The sequence below is a fragment of the Hemibagrus wyckioides genome, linkage group LG25 (assembly GCF_019097595.1).
Source record: "Hemibagrus wyckioides isolate EC202008001 linkage group LG25, SWU_Hwy_1.0, whole genome shotgun sequence".
Lineage (NCBI taxonomy): Eukaryota > Metazoa > Chordata > Actinopteri > Siluriformes > Bagridae > Hemibagrus > Hemibagrus wyckioides.
In genome coordinates, this window is record NC_080734.1 from 1,621,738 (window position 1) to 1,644,561 (window position 22,824).

The 22,824-nt window shown below is 42.8% G+C and overlaps 1 protein-coding gene across 7 annotated transcripts in view; it reads left to right on the forward strand.

Moving 5' to 3' along the window:
• Positions 1 to 22,824, forward strand: part of LOC131345738 (NACHT, LRR and PYD domains-containing protein 3-like) — a 92,359-nt gene that overhangs the window by 50,401 nt on the left and 19,134 nt on the right. For all 7 annotated transcript variants that reach the window (XM_058378783.1, XM_058378782.1, XM_058378779.1 and 4 more), the window contains 3 exons: positions 3,827 to 4,000; positions 5,190 to 5,363; positions 17,852 to 18,025. In XM_058378783.1, coding sequence (XP_058234766.1) covers positions 3,827 to 4,000; positions 5,190 to 5,363; positions 17,852 to 18,025 — 522 coding nt within the window. The remainder of the gene's footprint in view (positions 1 to 3,826; positions 4,001 to 5,189; positions 5,364 to 17,851; positions 18,026 to 22,824) is intronic.

A 22,824-nucleotide genomic window follows, 5' to 3' on the forward strand; every position in this document is an offset into this window, starting at 1 on the left:
AACTCTGCTTTCAAAACAGTGTCTTCTTCACAGGACTTTCTCTCACACCAACTGGAACCCACCAGGACTTTCAATCATACCAAACCTTGCGGGGCATATGGTTTCATATAACTTTGACTTACTATCACCCTATCAAGATAAAAACAGAGCTGATCCATCCTCGGCCCAGGCTGCCTCCACCTCCCCAGACCACACACAACTAATGCAGAATTTCAATTAAACAGGCTTCAGCCTTACTTTCATCCTAGATGGATCCCAGTGTCTGGTCTGTGGGTGGCGGCCGTGACCACAGGTCTCAGGGCTGGGGCTTTGCTGTGTTTTATTCCAATCACTTATATCACAATCACATTGGGGTCACCAAAATAATATGGAAAACATTTTATTCAATGCAATAGCACTTTATTTAATACTGCTCTGTTAATACTTTGCTATTATCTGACTCCCAACTCCACATTGACCCAACAAGCTCAGTTGAGCAAGACTCTAACTAAAAAAACCAAACTGGATGAATGCAGAGACAAGGTTTTATTTGCAATCAGTTCTGGTAACAAGAATTGAGCTGCTCACTAATAAACATCCCAACAACCTCTCCAATAACATCATAAAACATAGTCCTTTTATTCTTTTCTATTATTTTTTTGTTAATATCCAAACCAACACCTCTATACTATTTGCTTACTTTTTGGAATATCACATTCTTTATGGACACCATTATATTTTACTTTTTAACTTTTTCAAATACCATTTTAATCAAATTTTTAAGGCCAATCATCTGTCTTTTGTTGCTTAATTTTTTATTTTTATAGCTCTTTTCTATTATATTTTGTACCAGCCATTATCTTATGTATTTCTCTTCATATTTACTCCCAGCTTTATCTCTTTCAACCCTTGACTCCCTACAGATTTTGCTCAAGGCCCAAGCTCCACTCTTCAGGAGGTACTATTACACTACAGATGGACAAGATGGCCTTGGCCACAGCTCCAACCCTGGCTGTGCCAGAATTGACGCTTATGTCCAAGTTCCTTCCACTGCCGAGAAGGCCTTTCAGACTGATGTCACTGTCATTCACTCTACTCACTCTGCCTGACAACCCAATCACACTGTCCTCTGCTTCTTATTATTTTATACAAACACAAACTAGAATGCATTCAAATACACTCTAAACCAGAAAAGTTACTCCCACAATATCTGTGTATGTCTTCTGCTTTGTTTTCTGGTATTTTGAGTTTGCTATTTGGATTTGTTTGCCTGTGTTTCTTGTTTTCCAGTTTTGATTCTTTTCCATGTGTTTCCCGTTTCCATCTATTTGCCTGCCGATTTGGATTTGTTTGTTTTGGATTAAACCTACATATGGATCCTATGCATCCTATCCTGTGGTGGCTTGCCAAGGAGCAATTACCCGTGCATATCAGGAGCAACTAGCAGCCCTGCAAACCGCCAACGAGCAGGTCCAACAACTGCAGCTGACCTAACTGACTCCCGTGATCCTAGCTCAACCACTATCTTGTGGAGGAACTGTACCTACACACCCCTCTCCGAGTGATGGCTTTCAAACCGAGGAGCTCTCGTTGTATGTCATTTCCTGTCCTTCTAACACCATCATCCTGGGCTTCCCCTGGTTTCAGCTCCACAACCCACATATGTCCTGGAGAGAAAGAGAGTTGATCCACTGCTCCCCCTACTGCTTGAACCATTGTTTTAAGAACTTTGTCTCATGCCTCTGCCTTGACATCTCCATAGAAAGTCCAGTTTAGGAACCTTGAACATCTCACAGGAGTACCAGGACCTCCAAGAGGTATTCAAGGAGAAAGCCCCCCCCCCCAAATGGTTCCTGGGACTGTGCCATAGATCTGCTCTCTAAGGGTAGATCCTCTACCCTTAGTCCCGGCAGCCCTAGAACAATAAAGGGAATCATGAAACGCAATGCTTACAATCTGGTATGTATCAAAGAGGGGAATGAATGGAAGACAGCCTTTCATACCACAAGGGGGCACTACAAATACCAGGTTATGCCATACAGGCTCACTAATGCTCCTACTGTTTTTCAAGCATTTGTCAATGAGATATTCAAGGACTTGATTAACAAATATGTAATCATGTACATTGATGACATTCTCATCTACTCAGCCATCTGCAACTATCATGTTCATGTCTGTACTGTGCTCAATCATCTATTACACCATCAACTCTATGTTAAGGCTGAGAAATGTGAGTTTCACAAGGACACTATCACCTTTCTGGAATATGTCATTTCACAAAGGGGAGTTGAAATGGACTCTAGTAAGGTTCAAGCAGTGACGGAGTGGTCTAAGTCCACCATGATCAAGGAACTCCAATGATTCCTGGGGTTTGCTAACTTCTACCAGTGGTTTATTCAGGACTATAGTATCATAGCTAACCCACTAACTTCTCTCCTGCTGGTTCCGTTTTTTACTATTCGTATTTGTTTGCCTGTGTTTTTTGTTTTCTGGTTTTGACTCTTTTCCGCATGTTTCCTGCTTTCGTCTATATGCCTGCCGATTTGGATTTGTTTATTTTGGATTAAACCTGCATATATATCCTAGATCCTCCAAATCGTGTGTTTCCTTACAGCTGTGAAAATAAAAATGACAGGAGTAGCTCTTCACCATCTTCATGTTGTCAAAGTAGCTCTCAGAGGAAAACAGGCTGAAGAGCCCTGATCCACATCATTTGCAGTTATGGGTATAGTAAGACGTTGAGACACATCAGGCAGATTACTTGTGAATCTGTCTTTAGTTGTCAAAGTAATATTTCTACCACGTTGATAATGCAGTGATACACAGAAAATCTGTTTTACATGCAGAGTGTACAGAATGAGCTAATGGTCTGTGATATCATTGCTTTGTGGTTGAATATCAGTGACATGTGATAGATCAGTGACGTGATATCATGAGTCCTAACGCATCACTGCATCGTCTGTGTGAATGTTAAAATCTCCTACAATCAACAGAATTAACCAATATGTCTTAGAGAAAATGTACAAACTCTTAGAAAATCCACGTAGGTCCCTGGGGGTTTGTACATGGTGGCCAGAGCAAGAAATAAGAGAGGTTTTTTTTGTCTGAGAGTGCAACATTAAGAACAAGCACTTCACTTAAGCTAGGTTTCGGTAAGGCAGAGTACAAGACTGTTATCCGAGATCATTTCATTTACAATAAATGCTTTGGGTGTAAGGAATGTTTAGAAGCCCAAACTTTAGAAACTGGATTATTTCTAGAACTTTATACTAGAGTGAATTTATTCTTTGATCTCACTATTCTGGGAATAGACACAGTTTCTATAGGATATGCTATGTGTGCACTTGTGTCAATCTGATGAGTTGAACAGTAGGTATCATAAGTGTGATTTGAGTTATGACTTACCATTCAGATGGGGCGTAGCTTCTGACTGGTAAGTCATAAGCACTTCAGTTAACAGTCTCTATTTTTTTTCCAAATTTATTAGTAGTATCTAAATTCTCAGTATGAATGTATGAATGAACATTTGTGTTCAGAGAATTTATATTTGAATATTAGGTTTTCCAGTGTAAGTGTACAGCCTTGCCTTTGTTTCCTTCAGAAACATTCAACAGAAACAGGACAATAAACACTAACAGCTCCATGAGGACAAAATTAAATCAGACAAACTGGATTATTGGCCTCAGTGTAAAAAACAAATAATAGTGGCATTACATTTACAAGTTATTTATTTTCTGTAATTTAATTACTGATATATTACATGTTGATAATTATTGAACTTTTTATTTACTTTAATAAAGAGTGTGTTTGAGGTCAATGTTTTGATGTTTCATCATTTTTCTTCCAGCCTGTGGAACTGTAACCTGACAGAGGAAAGCTGTAGAGCTCTGTCCTCAGTTCTCAGCTCAAACTCCTCCAGACTGAGAGAACTGAACCTGAGAGGAAATAAACTGCAGGATTCAGGAGTGAAGCTGCTCTCTGATGGACTGAAGAATCCACACTGTACACTGGAGAAACTGAAGTAAGATCATCACACACACACACACACAAAAACCCTTTTGCAGATTAGTTTATTTAATGATGTGCAGTAAAAAATACAAACCAAGGTAAATAACTAGCAAACCAAAAGAGTGTTGCGTACATTTAGTGGTCATGTAGCAGTAACTGAGATGTAAGTGTATAAATAACATCACAATATTTAACTGAGGTTGGTGTTTTTGCTATTTGTGATGTTAACTAGAAGCAATGAAAATACTACTTCTACTTGGGAAATGCTGTATCAACCAGATAGCATCCTGACACATCATCCAATGAGAACAGACCTCATTTAGAAGACGATATGTTACTGTCAGTATCTAATTTTATGACCAGCGTTAGTATCAGTTTTAGAATCAGTGTTATTGCTAAAGGAATGAAGCTGGATATTAGGTTAGCAGTGTTGCTTCTGTACACATCTGTAACTCAATCTGTATAAAGCTTTGAACTCTTTCAGTGGCCTTCTTTATACAACAAATCAGTAGATAAACTTTTATGACTTGTCAAAGACCTCTTTTTTTCAGGATCTAAAGTCCTACTCAGGTCTAGCCTTCTGTGTCAGTTTGGTAGTCCTGGGATTCAAACTCACAACCTACCATTCAGCAGTCCAAAGCTTTAACCACTGAGCTACCATTTCTCCAACTGAAATGTGTATATGAACATTTTATATTATTTAGATTATTACTGGATTGTTAGGCTGCATGTAAACAGAGCTAATGACAAAATGTGAGGTGCAATTCACATAAACATTTAGTTTGTTCCAGTAACTTTGTATGACTCTGATTTAGTTAATGAGAGAGACACATTTATTTATTTATTTATTTATTTATTTATTTATTTATTTATTTAAAAAATTACTAGTAATTTCTTTATTCTTAGTTTGACACATCAACCAACATTCAATTTATTTTTGAACATTATGTTTTCCAGTTTAAGTGTTTTCCAGTAACAACAGAAAAAGGACAATAAACACCTATAGCTCTATAGCCATCTTACATTTACAAATCATTTATTTTCTGTAATGCATTGCAAATGTACTGATAGAATATTAACTTGTCAAATGTTAAGATGTAAAAATGTTCATTTTCATAATTATTTAACTTTTTATTTACTTTAATAAAGATAAAGAATGTGTTTGAGGTCAATGTTCTGATGTTTCATCATTTGTCTTCTAGCCTGTGGAACTGTGAGCTGACAGAGGAAAGTTGTAGAGCTCTGTCCTCAGTTCTCAGCTCAAACTCCTCCAGACTGAGAGAACTGGACCTGAGAGGAAATGAACTGCAGGATTCAGGAGTGAAGCTGCTCTCTGATGGACTGAAGAATCCACACTGTACACTGGAGAAACTGAGGTAAGATCATCACACACACACACACACGTCTGAACTCTCTAAAGCTCTGAACTCTTTTAGTGGCCTTCTTTATACAACAAATCAGTAGATAAACTTTTATCACTTGTCAAAGAGTCTGAGTCAAACTCCACCTTCTTTTCAGGATCTAAAATCTTTCTCAAGTCCTGCCTCATGTCCAAACTCTTGCTCATGGTCTAAAGTCCTACTCAGGTCTAGCCTTCTGTGTCAGTTTGGTGGTCATGGGATTCAAACTCACAACCTTCTAATCAGTAGTCCAAAGCCTTAACCACTGAGCTACCATTTCTCCAACTGAGATGTGTACATGAACATTTTATATTATTCAGATTATTACTGGATTGTTAGGCTGCATGTAAACAGAGCTAATAACAAAATGTGAGGTGCAATTTATTTATTTATTTATTTATTGTGGTGGAAATCAGTTAAACAAATTTAAATAAGTTGGAGACTTGACTAAAGTCATAGTAAGAGTAGAAAAGTTTATTAATAAAAAAAGGACTGCGCAGGACGTCTCAGTCACACACACACACACACACACACATAGGGCATCCGCGAGTGAGAGGCGCTTCCCCTTTCTTTCACTCTGCTTTTATGCATACACTCTTAACAGAAGTTGCATGAGTTCAAAAGTTCAAGCTATATTTGCAGGGCAGGGGTCTCCTATCAGTTCCTTACCCTGCCATCTTAGTTCCCCTTAGAAGTGACATATTGTCTTCAATGATTACAAAAGCAAAAACAAGTGTCAGCACATTTCAAGTCTTTTGCACACATATACATAACAATCTGCACGTACACAAGCCTTGTACACACTATCACAGAAAGTTTAAAATTTTCCACTACATATCCCTCCTTTTGTCCTTAAGGGACAACATAATAAAATTTTAAGCTTTTTATAAAGTAATAATCTAACAAACATCAATCATAATCTTCCCACCAAGTTTTCAGTTATGCTGTCACATATTTAGATCATCGTAGAAAAGACTATACCGCTGTTTTTGTAGAGGAAAGACTCTCTAACAAGTACGCAGAGTTCAGTAAGAAAATAGCATCATCATTACTGTTTTACTCAGGTTTTACACATCATCTTCTTAATCAGTGTCCACATTCAGAGTTGGTGAATAATCTTTGTCCAATGGGTCTAGCGGCCAGTCCAGAGTCGGATCTTCATCTTGGAAAGGTGGTTGACAGGGGTGTTCGATGTCATTCCCCTGTAGCGAGCTAGTTGTTCTTACCGACCTGATGGTGTGTTTCCCGTCCTCCTCGTCGGTCTGCAGCAACATGGTGTATCCGGTGACCTGATTGATCATCCATTTCTGTAAGCATTTTATCAAACAGGGCCCGAATAGGCACAGGAGTATGACCACTGGTACCACTAGGGAGAGGTATAGGGCCCACTGCCCGAACAAAGTATGCTGTAGTCCCCAGCCCACTTGGCCTTTTTCATCGTCTTTAAGTTGATAAGCAACTTCATGCATCTTTTCCAGTGCTGTGGAGATCTGCCCATGGTTGTCATCATTGGCTGGAATAAAAGTGCAGCATGTGTCGCCCACTATTTGACAAACACCACCCTCCTTTGCTAGTACTATGTCCAGGGCCATTCTATTTTGCACTGCTGTTAGGCGCAGTGCTGTGAGTTCCTTTTTAATGTCCTCAACTACTGCATTAGTGGTGTTGACAAAGATGGCTAGTTGATAGTGGGTGACCTCTAGTTGGTTCCACAGTTGCGTTACCCCATACTGTGGGAAGAAAGCATCCCAGAACTTAGCAAATTTTGTCTTGACTTGGTGCTCAGGCGGGGGAAACCCGTCGTCTGCCTTTCTTTTTGCACGGTAATGGTGAATTAAACCCATGGGACTGTTTGTAAACAAAATCAGGGATCCGTTGAATTGCGCAGGTGCTCAGATGCCTTTCCAATATTTGGGAAGAAAGGTGTATACCCAGTGCCCACACACCCAGTACCAATCATCGCTATGAGGAAGTGTGCCATTTTCTCCGGGATGTAATGCTGAACATGGTTTCTTGCTGCAACTGTTATTACCGCTGTAAGATTCGTAGGTATTTCCACATGATGAATTATGTGTTAGACCCAGGAATTGATTCCCATTGCCCTTGAAACATGCAGGGAACTTGAAATGCGGTGGAAAAATGGCTTTGAACCCTCTCATTTCTGCAGCGTTTCTTTGATAGCCGTATAAGGCTGTCCTCAACACTCGTGTACACATGTCCTTGTCTGTGTTGTTCTCGCACCACCTAATCCCTGATTGCTTGATATAGGTGGCATGTGTGAGATTCGCATCTAAATTGCTAGATTTCAAACACATTGGGGTGATACATGTTCGAGCCACTGCTGTGAGCGTTGTATTTTCCCATGCTGTTGACAGTTACAGCGTGTGTGAATTGACTGCCGTGGGCAGAGCATGGCACACGTAACATGACTCATTCATATGCTGCTTTGCTGTCCAGTTTGCGAACTGCCAGAAGACATTATGTGGGTGTGATTTACTTGGACAGACATTGAGACTTATCCCTATCAGCAGAGTGAGGACCTTCATTTTATTCAGTGAGTTAGCTTCCCATGTTTTTAACTGTTTGTCCTATCTACCTGTATGGTGAACTATCACCTTTCTTGATGCTCAGGTGCTCAGAGTGTGGGTATACCCGATCAGCACTCATCCCACCCTTACAAGGTTTTAGGACACCGACAGGGACAGCATGACTGTCACTATTCTATCTTAGTTGATCTCTGGCTCTGGAACTCGCTTGCAGTGGCTTGTGTGTATCCAGGTTGCAGGTTACCTTAACTGCTGTCTGAGTTGTTAGCAGGATCTGGAATGGACCTAGCCTCCTCCTGGCTTTCCAATTCTTCCGCCTGAAGTCCTTCACCATGATCCAGTCACCTGGCTTCAGGTCGTGGAGGTCAGTCTGTTTGGGTTCTGGTAGGGCGTCCTCCACCTGTTTATGGACTACAGACAAAGCAGAGGACAAGTTCAAGCAATAATCAAGCATTTCATCTTCAGATTGACCCATGAATCGACTCTGTATTAGGCGGCCTGCCAAACAGTATCTCAAATGGGCTTAGGTTAGCTTTTCCTCTTATTCGGGTTCTCATGTGCATTAGCGTGAGTGGCAGGGCTTTTACCCAGGACAGCCCTGTCTCCTCACAGCACTTAACCAATTTGTTTTTCAACGTGCCATTTTCACGCTCCACTGCACCTCCACTTGTTGGGTGGTAGGCACAGTGTTGCTTCAAATCAAATCCAAGATACTCACTAATTTGTTGCAATGCACGATTAACAAATGGAGTCCCATTATCGCTGCCAATTCTCTCAGGGATGCCCCAACTAGGAATAATTTCAGTCAACAGTGCTACTTTAGCTACTGCACTGGCATCTTGTTTGGACGTTGGGAATGCTTCAACCCATTTTGAGAACATTTTGTCTACTATCACAAGGCAGTACTTTTTCCCTTCACAGGGTGTTAGTTCAATGAAGTCCATTTGTAAGTGTTGAAAGGGACGCTCTGGTGGAGGATGTGCACTCTGGGCTATTTTAGTGCCCCACCCCACATTGTTTGTTGTGCATATAACACATTTTTCACAAAATTTTTGGGAGTAAATAGTAAAGCCCTTGGTGAACCAATGTCTTGAGATACTGTTATACATCCCTCCTTTTGACACATGGTTGAGACGGAAAGTGAACGAGAATGGAAATAGCTTTTTAGGCAAGCATGGTTTTTGATTGGGGCCATACCAAACCCCGTCTGTGACAGAACACCCCACCTTTTTCCACATTACCTTTTCCTCTGGTGTGGCTGATGTCTGTAACTCTTTGATGTCTGCTGTGGGAGTACAAACGTTAGTCATACACATACTGTGGTTGCGTGCAAGAGGAAGTTTGGCGGCGGCCTTTGTAGCTGCATCCGCTTTTGCATTGCCCTGTGAAATGGGATCACTTTTGTTAGTATGAGCTTCACATTTACACACTGCAATTGTCTTTGGGAGTAAGATTGCATTGAGCAGGGCTGATATCAGGACGTGATGTGTGATGGGCTTACCTGAGGATGTTAAAAACCATTTATGTTTCCAAAGTGTCCCAAAATCAAACACAACCCCCCAAGCATATCTACTATCTGTGTATATGGTCACCGTTTTATCCTCTGCTATTTTGCAAGCTTCAGTAAGCGCAATCGATTCTGCCGCTTGTGCGAGATGGATGGAAGTGGTTCTGCTTTCAAAGTGTCATGATGTGTAACTACTGCAAACCCCACACAATTTCGCCCTGTGTCAGCATCTCTGGGTGCGGATCCATCCACAAAGAGTTCCAAGTCAGGATTCTGGAGTGGCGTCTCTTGAATGTCTGGCCTTGGGATACAAATTTTGTTAATCACATTGACAGTCATGCGGTTCTCCATCAGCCTCTGTAGGAAGAAGTGTAGCTGGATTTAATACAGTACATCTTTTCACAGTTATATTAGGCATTTCAAACAATGTTGTATTATATTTCAACCACCTTGCTGTGGTCATGTGTGCTGTTTTTTGTTCTAGGAGGAGTTGTGATATGGCGTGTGGGACTAAAAGTGTGAGCTCACTGTAACCTACTATATCTCGAGATGCATTTACCACTTTTTCTGCAGCTGCAACAGATCTTAAGCACATGGGTAGCCCAGCTGCCACTGGATCCAGTTTTGCTGAGAAGTAAGCCACTGGGCGCAACTTGCCCCCATGATCTTGGAGTAGGACTGATGACAAACATCCCTGTTTTTCATCTACTGCTTGGATGAAAGGCCTATTCGAATCTGGAATGCCCAATGTTGGAGTGGTCTGCAGAGCTCTTTTCAATGCCATAAAAGCTTTTTCAGCCTCGGGCGTCCAACTAAGTGCACTGTCGGCCTGTAGACCCTTCCCGTGAGCTATTGCGCTCAGAAGGGCCTCGAGGATTGCATAATCTGGAATGAACATTCTACAGTTGGAACACATACCCAAAAATGACATCAGCTGTGTCTTGGTTACCGGTTTTGGCATTTGCTGAATGGCTTCAACTTGGCTATATTCAAGCTTTTTACCCTGACCTGAAATCAAATGCCCTAAAAATTTGACTTACCTTTAACTTTTAATCCAGGCTTTGTTTTAGTGCCTCATTGTAAATAGTCGGTGATTCACAGTAACCCTGTCCCAGTCGGGAGAAAGTGTAAGATTTTCCATTAAACAAAAACACAAACCAGAACCGACTATCCTTATGTATTGGCGCACTAAAGAATGCATTTGCTAGATCAACTATCGTGAACCACTTGCATTCAATTGCATTCGCACTTGGATCGGGAGCAGTATCTCCAGCACCACCACACTGAGCACTGGAGCACCTCAGGGCTGTGTGCTCAGTCCATTGCTGTTCACTCTGCTGACTCACGACTGTGCAGCAATGCACAGCTCCAACCACATCGTCAAGTTCGCTGATGACACGACCGTGGTGGGTCTCATCAGCAAGAACGACGAGTCAGCATACAGAGAGGAGGTGCAACATCTAACAGCCTGGTGCAGAGCCAACAACCTCTCCCTGAACGTCGACAAGACCAAAGAGATGGTTGTTGACTTCAGGAGAGCACAGTGTGACCATTCTCCGCTGTCCATCGATGGCTCCTCTGTGGAGATCGTCAAGAGCATCAAATTCCTTGGTGTCCATCTGGCGGAGAACTTCACCTGGTCACTCAACACCAGCTCCATCACCAAGAAAGCCCAGCAGCGCCTCTACTTCCTGAGGAGGCTGAGTAAAGCCCATCTCCCTCCCCCCATCCTGTCTGTGTTCTACAGAGGGACCATCGAGAGCGTCCTGAGCAGCTGCATCACTGCCTGGTTTGGGAACTGCACCGTCTCAGATCGCAAGACCCTTCAGCGGATAGTGAGGACAGCTGAGAAGATCATCGGAGTCTCTCTCCCCTCTATCACAGACATTTACACCGCACGCTGCATCCACAAAGCCATCAGCATTGTGGCTGACCCCACACACCCCTCACACACACTCTTCACCCTCCTGCCATCTGGAAAGAGGTACCGGAGCATTCGGGCCTCACAACCAGACTGTGTAACAGTTTCTTTCCTCAAGCCATTAGGCTCCTCAACACCCGGGACTGAACTGTTCTACACTCTCACACACACTCTCACTCAGGACTGAACTGTTCTACACTCTCTCACACACACACACACTCTCACTCAGGACTGAACTGTTCTACACTCTCTCACACACACACACACTCTCACTCAGGACTGAACTGTTCTACACTCTCTCACACACACACACTCTCACTCAGGACTGAGCTGTATACTAACTCTCTGTCTCTCACACACAGATACACACACACTCTCTTGACTGTGTGGACACAAACACACACACACACACACACACATAATTTATACTGTTCATTACTTACTGCACTACCTCTACCTGTCATCCGCTGCTATAGTTATACTTATGTTTATTCTATTTGCACTACCTCAACCGCTGCTGTGTATTTTTGCACAATATTTTTGCACAATACTTTTTTACTACATCATTTCACTTTATCTATTTTATTTCACTTACATTCCAGTACACATTCTTTTATTTCCTTTCAGCGCTAAGTGTCCTGTGTTCTTTTATGTTGTCTTTATTGTATTTATTGTCTTTTTTGCACTGTCTTGTCTATGCTCTGTTTGCACCTAGCTGCACACTGTGCACTTTACGTGGCTAAGACAAACTTCTGTCCTAGCTCTGTGGTGTTGTTTGTTGTTTTGTATTGTACTAGTAGTTGTATGTTTATGTAGCACCAGGTCCTGGAGAAACGTTGTTTCATTTCACTATGTACTGCGCCAGCTATATGTGGTTGAAATGACAATAAAAGCTTCTTGAATCTTGAATTCAGGTGTTAATTGCATAAGTATGGTGTAGGGATTTGGTACATTAGGAGCTCTAGGAATGACTGAGTCATTCACAGCTTTCAGATCTTGCACAAAGCGCCACTCCTCTGGCTCCCCTGGAGCCCTTATTTTCTTAACTGGAAAAATAGGAGTGCGTACTGGAGAGTTTTCACATGGAATTATAATTCCTGCCTCTAGCAGGGATTTGAACAGAGGAGTTATCCCAGCAATGGCCTCAGGTTTCAATGGGTACTGAGGCTTGCAGGGCCTATAGTCAGATTTTGGAGTTATTTGTACTGGAGGACAGTTCTTTATAAATCCCACATCATACTTATGTTTTCCCATAATGTTTCTGGAAACCCTTGTAACCTAGGATCTGTAATGGCCAATTGAACACATGTGGCACAAACTGATGGTTCATGCCTGCTGTCAGGAATCATTTCCACAGTTCTCTCTACCTTAGTCACCCAATTGAGGGACATGCTATAGGCATTTGCCCCCGGGCTAAATTTGACCACTGGGTTAGAAGTCGGGATCCAGTACCTATGTTTCACAACCTTTAAAACCCATGGACTGACGTCCTTCTATTTGGCATCAGGTGGCTTTGCCAGAGAGACATACGGGGCCGAATTCCAAACAGTGAATGGGTGTGGCTTACCTGTTCTAACTTTTATGCGAGACAGGTCTACTTCAGCTGCGCAAAAATGCGCATTCCACAACAATTTCTTCAACAACAAAACTTCTTGTTCCCTACCTTCTCCGAACCATTCTGACTCATATTCACTATCTATGCCTCCCTCATGTGCATGTGCTGTGCAATGCAATTTGTCTGGTGCCATGAAGTCAGTGCATACTGGGTTAATAAGGACATGTGCCTTGTCAACGAGTGTCCGATTTACTGTTCCACTCGTATACATAGGTCAAGCTGCTCTGATCATACTTAACACAGCAGAACACAATCACAATCCCGTGTGATCACTGGAAATGCTAATATTAAGCTCACTTTTAGTGGTACTGAGAACTGTTCTGTAACCAGAACCCCGAAGCCCCTACAGAATGCAGAAATCGTCCACTCAGCTTAGGAGGTGTGGTGAATTCACTAGACTTAATCACTGATTTCCCTGCCCCCAAGTCTACCAAAAATCATACAGGTTTTCCCTCAACTACAAATACCAATGTGGGCAATTTTGCATAAGCTTCTGTCTGATATTTAACATAAGTTCCCTTAGGTTCAAATTTTTGTTCTAAATAAGAGATAGCATTTTGAACAACAACTATATTAGTGACAGGAGAGGTTTGGGTTAGCTTAAGCGTGTCTTCTTTGCATAGCATAAAAGATTGTGACTCACTCAACCCTTCTGGAGCCCCCTCCTCCGCTCCCCTCTCTTCTTTTCAATCTCCCCATGTTGTCGTTGTTTTGCTGACTCTGATGAGGCGACTTCTTGGGACAGTCTTTCATCCAATGTTCCTCAGATCCACAAATGAAACATCCACTTCCCCCTGGTCCTCCTCCTCGGCCTCTGCCTCTGCCTCTGCCACGTCCACTTCCTCTACCTCATCCTCTGTTCCCCGAACTTTGCCCTTGTTGGGTTTGAACAGCAACCATCTGGAGAATCTTCTGTGCTTTGTGCATGTCATCTTCACACCTTCTCTGCTTCTTCTGCTTATCTTGATTCAAGAGCTTTTCTGCTTGGACGGCATGCTGCTCAATCAGTGTGACTTGGCCAGTGTCCCATGTTATGCATGTGTCTTTAACTTTTCTTGCAATGTCTTCTTTTAGTCCATTCATGAAGCTATTTCTAAGGTGTGCCTTATAAGGTGTCACCCCTTCAGCAGACATATCTGCAGGCTTTGTTAGACTGCTGTGAGCATCATGTACTTCCATCAGTCTGGTCAGATATTGTGAAACTGTCTCTTATTCTCACTGTTTGCACATTGCTATCTTAGTCATGTCCATTCTCACTGGAAAAGCAGCTTCTGCCGCTGTCACTGTCTCATTCACCAGGACCCTATACCGGGCATTTTCCTCATCTTCCCATTCCGGTGTTGTCATTGTGGTTGGGTTTGTGGGCCACACCATTCTCAGCCTTGTGACATCTACTCCCAGTTTCCTTCCGAGGAGTCTCCTTAACTTGCTTGAGGTTGGTCTGAATTCTTTGCAGAAGTTAGAGAATTCTTCACCAAACTTCTTCCTTCTGACTTCCCTCGGGTCTGGAAGCTGTTTGTGGACCTCTTCTATGTCTGCAGGGGTCCACGGTCGGTGCACAAGCATTGGGCCCCCTCCAGCCCTGGCTACTTCAACCACTGGGATTTGGAAATCTTTCAGCTGGTGGTTGTCGATGTCGGCCTCGGCATCGTGCTCCTCGATGGTTAAACAAATTTAAATAAGTTGGAGACTTGACTAAAGTCATAGTAAGAGTAGAAAAGTTTATTAATAAAAAAAGGACTGCGCAGGACGTCTCAGTCACACACACACATAGGGCATCCGCGAGTGAGAGGCAATTCCCCTTTCTTTCACTCTGCTTTTATGCATACACTCTTAACAGAAGTTGCATGAGTTCAAAAGTTCAAGCTATATTTGCAGAGCAGGGGTCTTCTCTCAGTTCCTTACCCTGCCATCTTAGTTCTGCTTAGAAGTGACATATTGTCTTCAATGATTACAAAAAGAAAAACAGCACATTTCAAGTCTTTTGCACACATATACATAACAATCTGCACATACACAAGCCTCGTACATATATTGTCACAGAAAGTTTAAAATTTTCCACCACATTATTTATTTATTTATTTAAAAAATTACTAGTAATTTCTCTATTCTCAGTTTGATACATCAACCAACATTGAATTTATTTTTGAACATTATGTTTTCCAGTTTAAGTGTACAGCCTTGCCTTTGAGTGTTCAGAAACATTCAGCTCAACAACAGAAAAAGGACAATAAACACCTATAGCTCTATAGGCATCTTACATTTACAAATCATTTATTTTCTGTAATGCATTGCAAATGTACTGATAGAATATTAACTTGTCAGATGTTGAGATGTAAAAATGTTCATGTTCATAATTATTTAACTTTTTATTTACTCTAAGAAAATAGATAGATAGATAGATAGATAGATAGATAGATAGATAGATAGATAGATAGATAGATACAACTCAGAGCTGCAAGGGGCAGAACACAGACATGGAGAGAAATTGTAGTGACACAAATGTAGGTTTTATCCAGCAGTGAGGCCATAAATCAGCAGTTTTAAGTGTGCAAAAATAAGTGTTCAAAGACAGGCAAATAAGTGCTCTTAAAACAGAAATTGAAAGTAAAAGAAGCAGGCAGCCTTAGCAGCAGGTTGGAGGAGATCTCAGAGGCAGGGAGCAGTGCCGGTGTCCAGAAGGTGCACAGGCAAGCAGCGAACTCAAGAGTCTAGCGGTGTCTGGCTGGTTTAAAGCATGGTATCATCCTCTTTGGTTTTTCCACTTAGCTCTGTGGGAAGATAAAGAATTGCACATTATAAAACAGTCGACTCAACCTTTACCTCCCTCGAGGTGCCACATCCCATGCAGCTCTTTATCCCTCTCAAAGAGTGGGCTCTGTTTTGCCATACTTTTGCAACTTCTCTTTGCTGTTACTTGTGCTCTGGCTCCCACATGTGCTCCAGTTCTACAAAACACTGGTAGTGTTAAAATCACGCTGTCCATTCAGCCCCACTGCAGTAGTAGTGTGAGGTGCAGTAAGATGCTGGTGAAAGTCAGTGGTACATGCTCTGCCGTCGAAGACTGCAGACTGTTTTTACAAACATTTGTGAAAGAATGGGTCGCTCTCAGGAGCTCAGTGAATTCCAGCGTGGAACTGTGATAGGATGCCACCTGTGCAACAAATCCAGTCGTGAAATTTCCTCGCTCCTAAATATTCCACAGTCAACTGTCAGCCGTATTATAAGAAAGTGGAAGTGTTTGGGAACGACAGCAACTCAGCCACGAATTGGTAGGCCACGTAAACTGACGGAGCGGGGTCAGCGGATGCTGAGGCGCATAGTGCGAAGAGGTCGCCAACTTTCTGCAGAGTCAGTCGCTACAGACCTCCAAACTTCATGTGGCCTTCAGATTAGCTCAAGAACAGTGTGCAGAGAGCTTCATGGAATGGGTTTCCATGGCCGAGCAGCTGCATCCAAGCCATACATCAACAAGTGCAATGCAAAGCGTCGGATGCAGTGGTGTAAAGCACGCCTCCACTGGACTCTAGAGCAGTGGAGACGCGTTCTCTGGAGTGACGAATCGCGCTTCTCCATCTGGCAATCTGATGGACGAGTCTGGGTTTGGCGGTTGCCAGGAGAACGGTACTTGTCTGACTGCATTGTGCCAAGTGTAAAGTTTGGTGGAGGGGGATTATGGTGTGGGGTTGTTTTTCAGGAGCTGGGCTTGGCCCCTTAGTTCCAGTGAAAGGAACTCTGAATGCTTCAGCATACCAAGACATTTTGGACAATTCCATGCTCCCAACTTTGTGGGAACAGTTTAGAGTTGGCCCCTTCCTCTTCCAACATGACTGTGCACCAGTGCACAAAGCAAGGTCCATAAAGACATGGAAGACAGAGTCTGGTGTGGATGAACTTGACTGGCCTGCACAGAGTCCTGACCTCAACCCGATAGAACACCTTTGGGATGAATTAGAAGAATTGAAGCTGTTATAGCTGCAAAGGGTGGACTGACGTCATATTGAACCCTATGGATTAGGAATGAGATGTCACTTAAGTTCATATGCGAGTCAAGGCAGATGAGCGAATACTTTTGGCAATATAGTGTATATATATATATATATATATATATATATATATATATATATATATATATATATATAATATATGTTTGGGCAATATGTGTGCATTATGTACATTGTATATACAACAATAACCGAGTTAGTATACAGTGTATATAGAGATAGTATACATATAAAGAGATGAACTATGGTAAGCTATGAATTTACAGATATATACATTCATAATTATGTAGAAAAGATGTAACAGAGTGTATAGGGTTGAGCAGAACTGTTAGGTGAGTATAGACAGCGAAGTGTTCTAGCATTGTAGTGTAGAGTTCAGTAAGTTTATTGTTGTATGGAAATAACCAGCCCTGAACCAGCTGATTCTGGTGCACATGGTCCTGTATCTCTTCCTAGATGGAAGAAGGTTGAATAGTTTGTGACTAGGGCATTGCAATGGAGACTATGTACCTTCCAGATCTGCTCCTTTACCTAATATTACATGTTGATAAATATTGGATTTTTTTATTCACTCTAATAAAATGCAGTATACCTGCAGTGTTGTTTGTATAAAGGCTGTATAATGACTACTAACTCTTACATGTGTGTGTGTTATGTACAAGAGCTAATGGTCTTATAATAAATTGTATAAATTGAGAGATTGTGGAGTTCAGAAAGACGTCACTGCTCCTGTAAATGTGCTGATGTGTCCTGTCCTCTGATTTCTGTGTGTGAGAGAAACACTCACATTTCTGTTACATGGTAAAGAGTATGTTATTGCTGTGTGTGTATTTGAGATCGGTGTTCTGATATTTCATCATTTCTCTTCCAGTCTGCGTTACTGTTCCCTGACAGAGGAAAGCTGTAGATCTCTGTCCTCAGTTCTCAGCTCAAACTCCTCCAGACTGAGAGAACTGAACTTGAGTGGAAATGAACTGCAGGATTCAGGAGTGAAGCTGCTCTCTGATGGACTGAAGAATCCAAACTGTATACTGGAGATACTGGAGTAAGATCATCATACACACACACACACACACAGAGAGGAAAGACCCCAAATCAAAAGTTGAAAAGGTTCAGAAACTGCATAATTGGATTACTGAAAATTCACTCACACACTAAAAACAGTTAAAAAGACACAGTAGAGTTAAGATTTGAAGAATGTGTGGACAGATAGCTGGGTCACACACAGTGAAGCGTCCTCTCCTGATCACAGTCAGGTAAGATTTTTATCAGAATCATGTCCAGCCTCTTTCTCTCATTCCAAACTACTCCTTATGGTCTAACCTTTAAAGTTAAGTTAATATTTATCACTAATATTTTTCCCTAATGAGCAAACCTGAGGTGAGATGATATGAGGAAGAAACCTTGAGAGGAACCAGGCTCAGAAAGGAACCTATTCTCTTGTGTGACACCAGCAGTAAATCATGTAAATGTTGATAATATCCTTTGTACAACAGTTTAGAGTCACATGGAGCTGTGCAACCATGAGCTGGTTATTAGTTCTAAGGAACTAATAGGTCAGCGTAATTCCTTACCACATACCAAATAGTCTGTACCTTTTGATCAAAGTAGGCATGGTAGATTATAAAAATCCAAGGAACACTCAGGTACTTTGGCAAAAGACCATTCAGTGCTTTATAGGTCTGTATTACTGTTATATACACTACTCACAAAAAGTTAAGATATTTGGCTTTTGGGTGAAATTTATGGAAAATGTAAAAAGTTCACACTACAGTGATATTATATCATGAAAGTATGGCATTTAAGTAGAAGCTGCAATGGTGATTTCCTCATCTCAAACAATTTATTGAAACAAAAGCCAACAACAGTGGTGGGTATACCACAACAAAAAATCTCAATGTCTCAATAATTTGACATGTGCCCTTGACCATCAATTACAGCTTGACAACAACATCTCATGCTATTCACGAGTTGACTTATTGTCTGCTGAGGCATGGCATTCCACTCTTCTTGAAGAGTGGCCCTCAGGTCATTGAGGTTCTGGGGTGCAGGGTTACGAGCCTCTACACAGCAACTCAGCTGATCCCATAGGTTTTCTATGGGATTCAGGTCTGGAGAAAGTGCAGGCTGCTCCATTTGAGGTACCCCAGCCTCCAGCAGCCGTTCCCTAATGACGCAACCTCGATGAGCTGGAGCATTGTCTTCCATGGAGATGAAATTAGGCCTGTGTTGTTCATGCAGGGGCATAATGACTGGATTAATGATGTTATTCAGGTAGTATTGGCTTGTCACTGTACCATTCACAAGATGTAGGGCAGTTCTGTATTGCGTAGACACACCTGCCCAGACTGTAACACCACCACAACAGTGGCTGATGCATAGCGCTCTCCTTGACGTCTCCAACATCGTTGGCGGCCATCATTTCTGCTCAACGTGAATTGACTTTCATCAAAGAACAGCACTGAGGCCCACTGGTCCCTCATCCAGTGTAAATGCTCCCTGGCCCATGTGAGATGATGATGCCTGTGCCTGGGGGTGTGTTCAGGTACCCTTGCAGGTCGTCTAGCACACAGACCACACTTATGTAAATGGTTTCAAATGGTCTGATGTGACACTTGGGTGCCTCTCACCTCCCTTAAATGTGCCTGGAGTTGAGTGGCATTCATGATCCGGTTCCACAGGGCACTGTTCACAATGAAGCAGTCATCAACGTGGGATGTGGCCAAAGGACGTCCACTTCTATGCCATCTGTGACTCTTCCAGTCTCTCTGTATCTCTGTTGCAACCTGCTGATGACACTCTGTGACACTCTAAGCTCAGTGGCCACTTCCCTCTTAGAACATCCTGTTTGAAGCCTTGCAATGGCGATGTACTGTTGATCAATTGTTAGGTGTGGTCTTCGTCTCATGATGTCAAAATGTGAACAGCATGATGAAGTTGTTTAAATACCAATTCTAATTGAACCAGAAAATTTATTGGTTGATTCATGGATCAAACACCAGTTGTGAATTTTGCTGTTAAGCACCTTGTTAGAGAACAGCAAGTTCTGCAAAAAGTACTGAAATACTGAACAGTTGGACATGTGCATTCAAAATTGTAGAGAAGGTCAAATTAGGTTCACCTGCATTTTAGGTGCCGCCTGAAATTTCACAAAAAGCCGAATATCCTTAACTTTTTGTGTGTAGTGTATGTGAAATTTGACTGGTAGCCAATGCAGTGTGGATAAGATTGGAGTGGTGTGTTCATATCTTCTGGTACTCATTATGACTCTAGCAGTTGCATTCTGGACTAAACATGTAGTAGTGTGTCATCAGCTTAACAGTAGAAGCTAATACCATATTTATGGCTAATTGCACCAATTATCACTTTAATCAGTGTTGTCTCTGCTTTAATGAGGCCTAAATGCCAACTGATACATTTCATGAATATTATACCTATGTAGATTTGAGTATAACTACTATGCTATAACCTTTTCTAGGATCTTGGAGATTAAGGAGAGGTTTGATTTTAGCCTATAGTTGGATAGTTGACAGGGGTCAAGATTGTTTTTTTTTTAATCAGGCATTTGATAATTGCTAGTTTAAAAGATTTAGGCACATAGCTAGTGTGAGCTTCTCTGAGGCTGACTCCATGGGCTTAAAGGGGGCTTTCAGCAGCCCATCCAGGACCACAGAGCGGTATTCCAGCACTGTAATGACCAGGCAGTGTGCTGGATCCTGCTTGTGCTGAGCACAACAGAGACTGAAAAGCCTCCACTTCAGAGCATGCAGCTTCCTTGTGAAGGGTGCCATAGCATTCAATAGAGTCCCCACAATCTCTGATAAGAGGCCTGTCTCTAGGAACTGGTCACCCTCAGGGACCACACCCAGAACTTCCACATCTCCAGGCGGTGGTGTAGAATTGCCCCTTATGCCTGAGAGAGGAGATCTTTCCTGACAGGAATTTGCAAGGAGCACAATCTAGGAAGGAGACAAGGTCCGCAAACCAAACTCAACCAGGCCAATGGGGAACCACTAGAGGAAGGTGGACCTGATCGTGGCACACTCTGGCTAGGACTACTGGGAGCAGAGCTACTGGGGGAAAGGTGTATAGACGCAGCCTCTGCCAGGTCTGTACCAGAGCATCCAGGCCTAGAGGGGCTGGATACGAGAGGGAATACCACAGCAGACTGTGTGTTGACTCCTCGGAGGTGAACGGATCCACTTCCGCTCAGCCAAAAATCCGCCAGATGGTCTCCACCTGAGAGTGGAGCCGCCACTCCCCGGGCCTCAGCACGTCTCGAGAGGAAGTCTGGCTCCTGATTTATGTGCCCTGGAACGGAAATCACTCTCAGCAAAAGAAGCCTGGTCTCTGCCCACTGAGTGCGCGAACGCAGACCGCCCTGATGGTCACTATAAGAAACCACAGCCTGTGATGCGTAACCATTATGGCACCGAGGGGATGCCTTCGTAAAAGTGCATGGCAACAGGGCTAGCCCGAAAGGAAGAACACGATACTGCCTATTGCCTCACCCCCAAAGGCAAACTTCCTGTGTTCTGGCAAAATACCTATATGAAAATATGCATCCTTGAGGTCTATCATCACAAACCATTCCTTGGACCTGATCTGCAGTGTGATTAATTTGAGAGTGAGCATCTTGAATGTGAACATCTTCAGGGCAGAGTTCAGAGCTTGCAGGTCCAAAGTTGGACGCAGCCCCCCGTCTCTCTTGAGGATGAAAAAATACCAGCTGTAAAAGACTCAGTCTCGATCTGGAAGTGGAATGTGTTCTATGGTCCCTTTTCTCAGAAGAGAGAGAAGTTCCTTTTGGAGGAACGTAGTTTGGTGTGTGCTGACAACTGTGGGCAACACTCCTTGAAATGGAGGAGGACTGGTAGCAAACTGGATCCTGCACCCTTTCCCTATGGTATCTAGAACCCACTGAGAGACACCTGGTAGAAGTTTCCATGCTGCCAGGTTGTCTAAAAGAGGTGCCTAGATTTTGATGGCGGGCACGGACTTCTACACTACCCTTATTTTCTGCCCCACAGCATGTGTGGCTGTACAACGGCCCAGGCTTTTTGCTGTGGCGAGGGATAAACTTAAACGCAGCTTCCTATTGCTTCACCTCTTGGTGTCGACGATAGTGTGCACTGCATCACCGAACAGGCCCTGAGGTGAAACTGGGGCATCTAGGAGAAAGGATCTGTGGCTTGACACAGCTCATAGGCTATCTCAGGGTTAAGTCCCTTGCCACAGTCAAGCTCCCTCAGCAGGTCAGCCTGGTAGACCTGCAAAACCGCCAATGTGTGCAGGGATGCACCAGCTTAGCCTGCTGCTGTGTAGGCCTTCCCCACAAGAGCTGAAGTGGCTCTACACAGTTTAGAAGGGAGCGCCAGCCTCCTCCATGCCAGCAATGTAGGGAAGAGATAGCTCGCAAGGGTCTCTTCAACCCTGGGCATGGCTGCATAACTATAATTCTCAAGCCCTATAATGGCTGAATAATTAGAGGAAGCTGGGGGAGAAATAAAGCCTGCTGAAAAGAATTCTTCCATGATTTTAATACTTCAGCATGAAGGTCTGGGAAAAATGGCAGCTGTCTGTGTAGGAGGGGCATGCGGCCTGAAGTCGGGAAGCAGTTGTCAAGCTTAGCGGACAGCACTAACTTCCTCTTCAAGCTAATTGAAATTAATTTTCGACAGCTTGCTTTTTTTTTTTTAAACCTCAAGGAGCTCCTTGAACACCACTGACTGCGGTGACAAAACGATGGAGGAATTCCCATCCTCACCCTCAGAGCCCGACACAGACAACGAAATGTCTGTGGCCACTTCCAGGCTGGGAGAAATCGCAGCGCGAGCTCCCGAA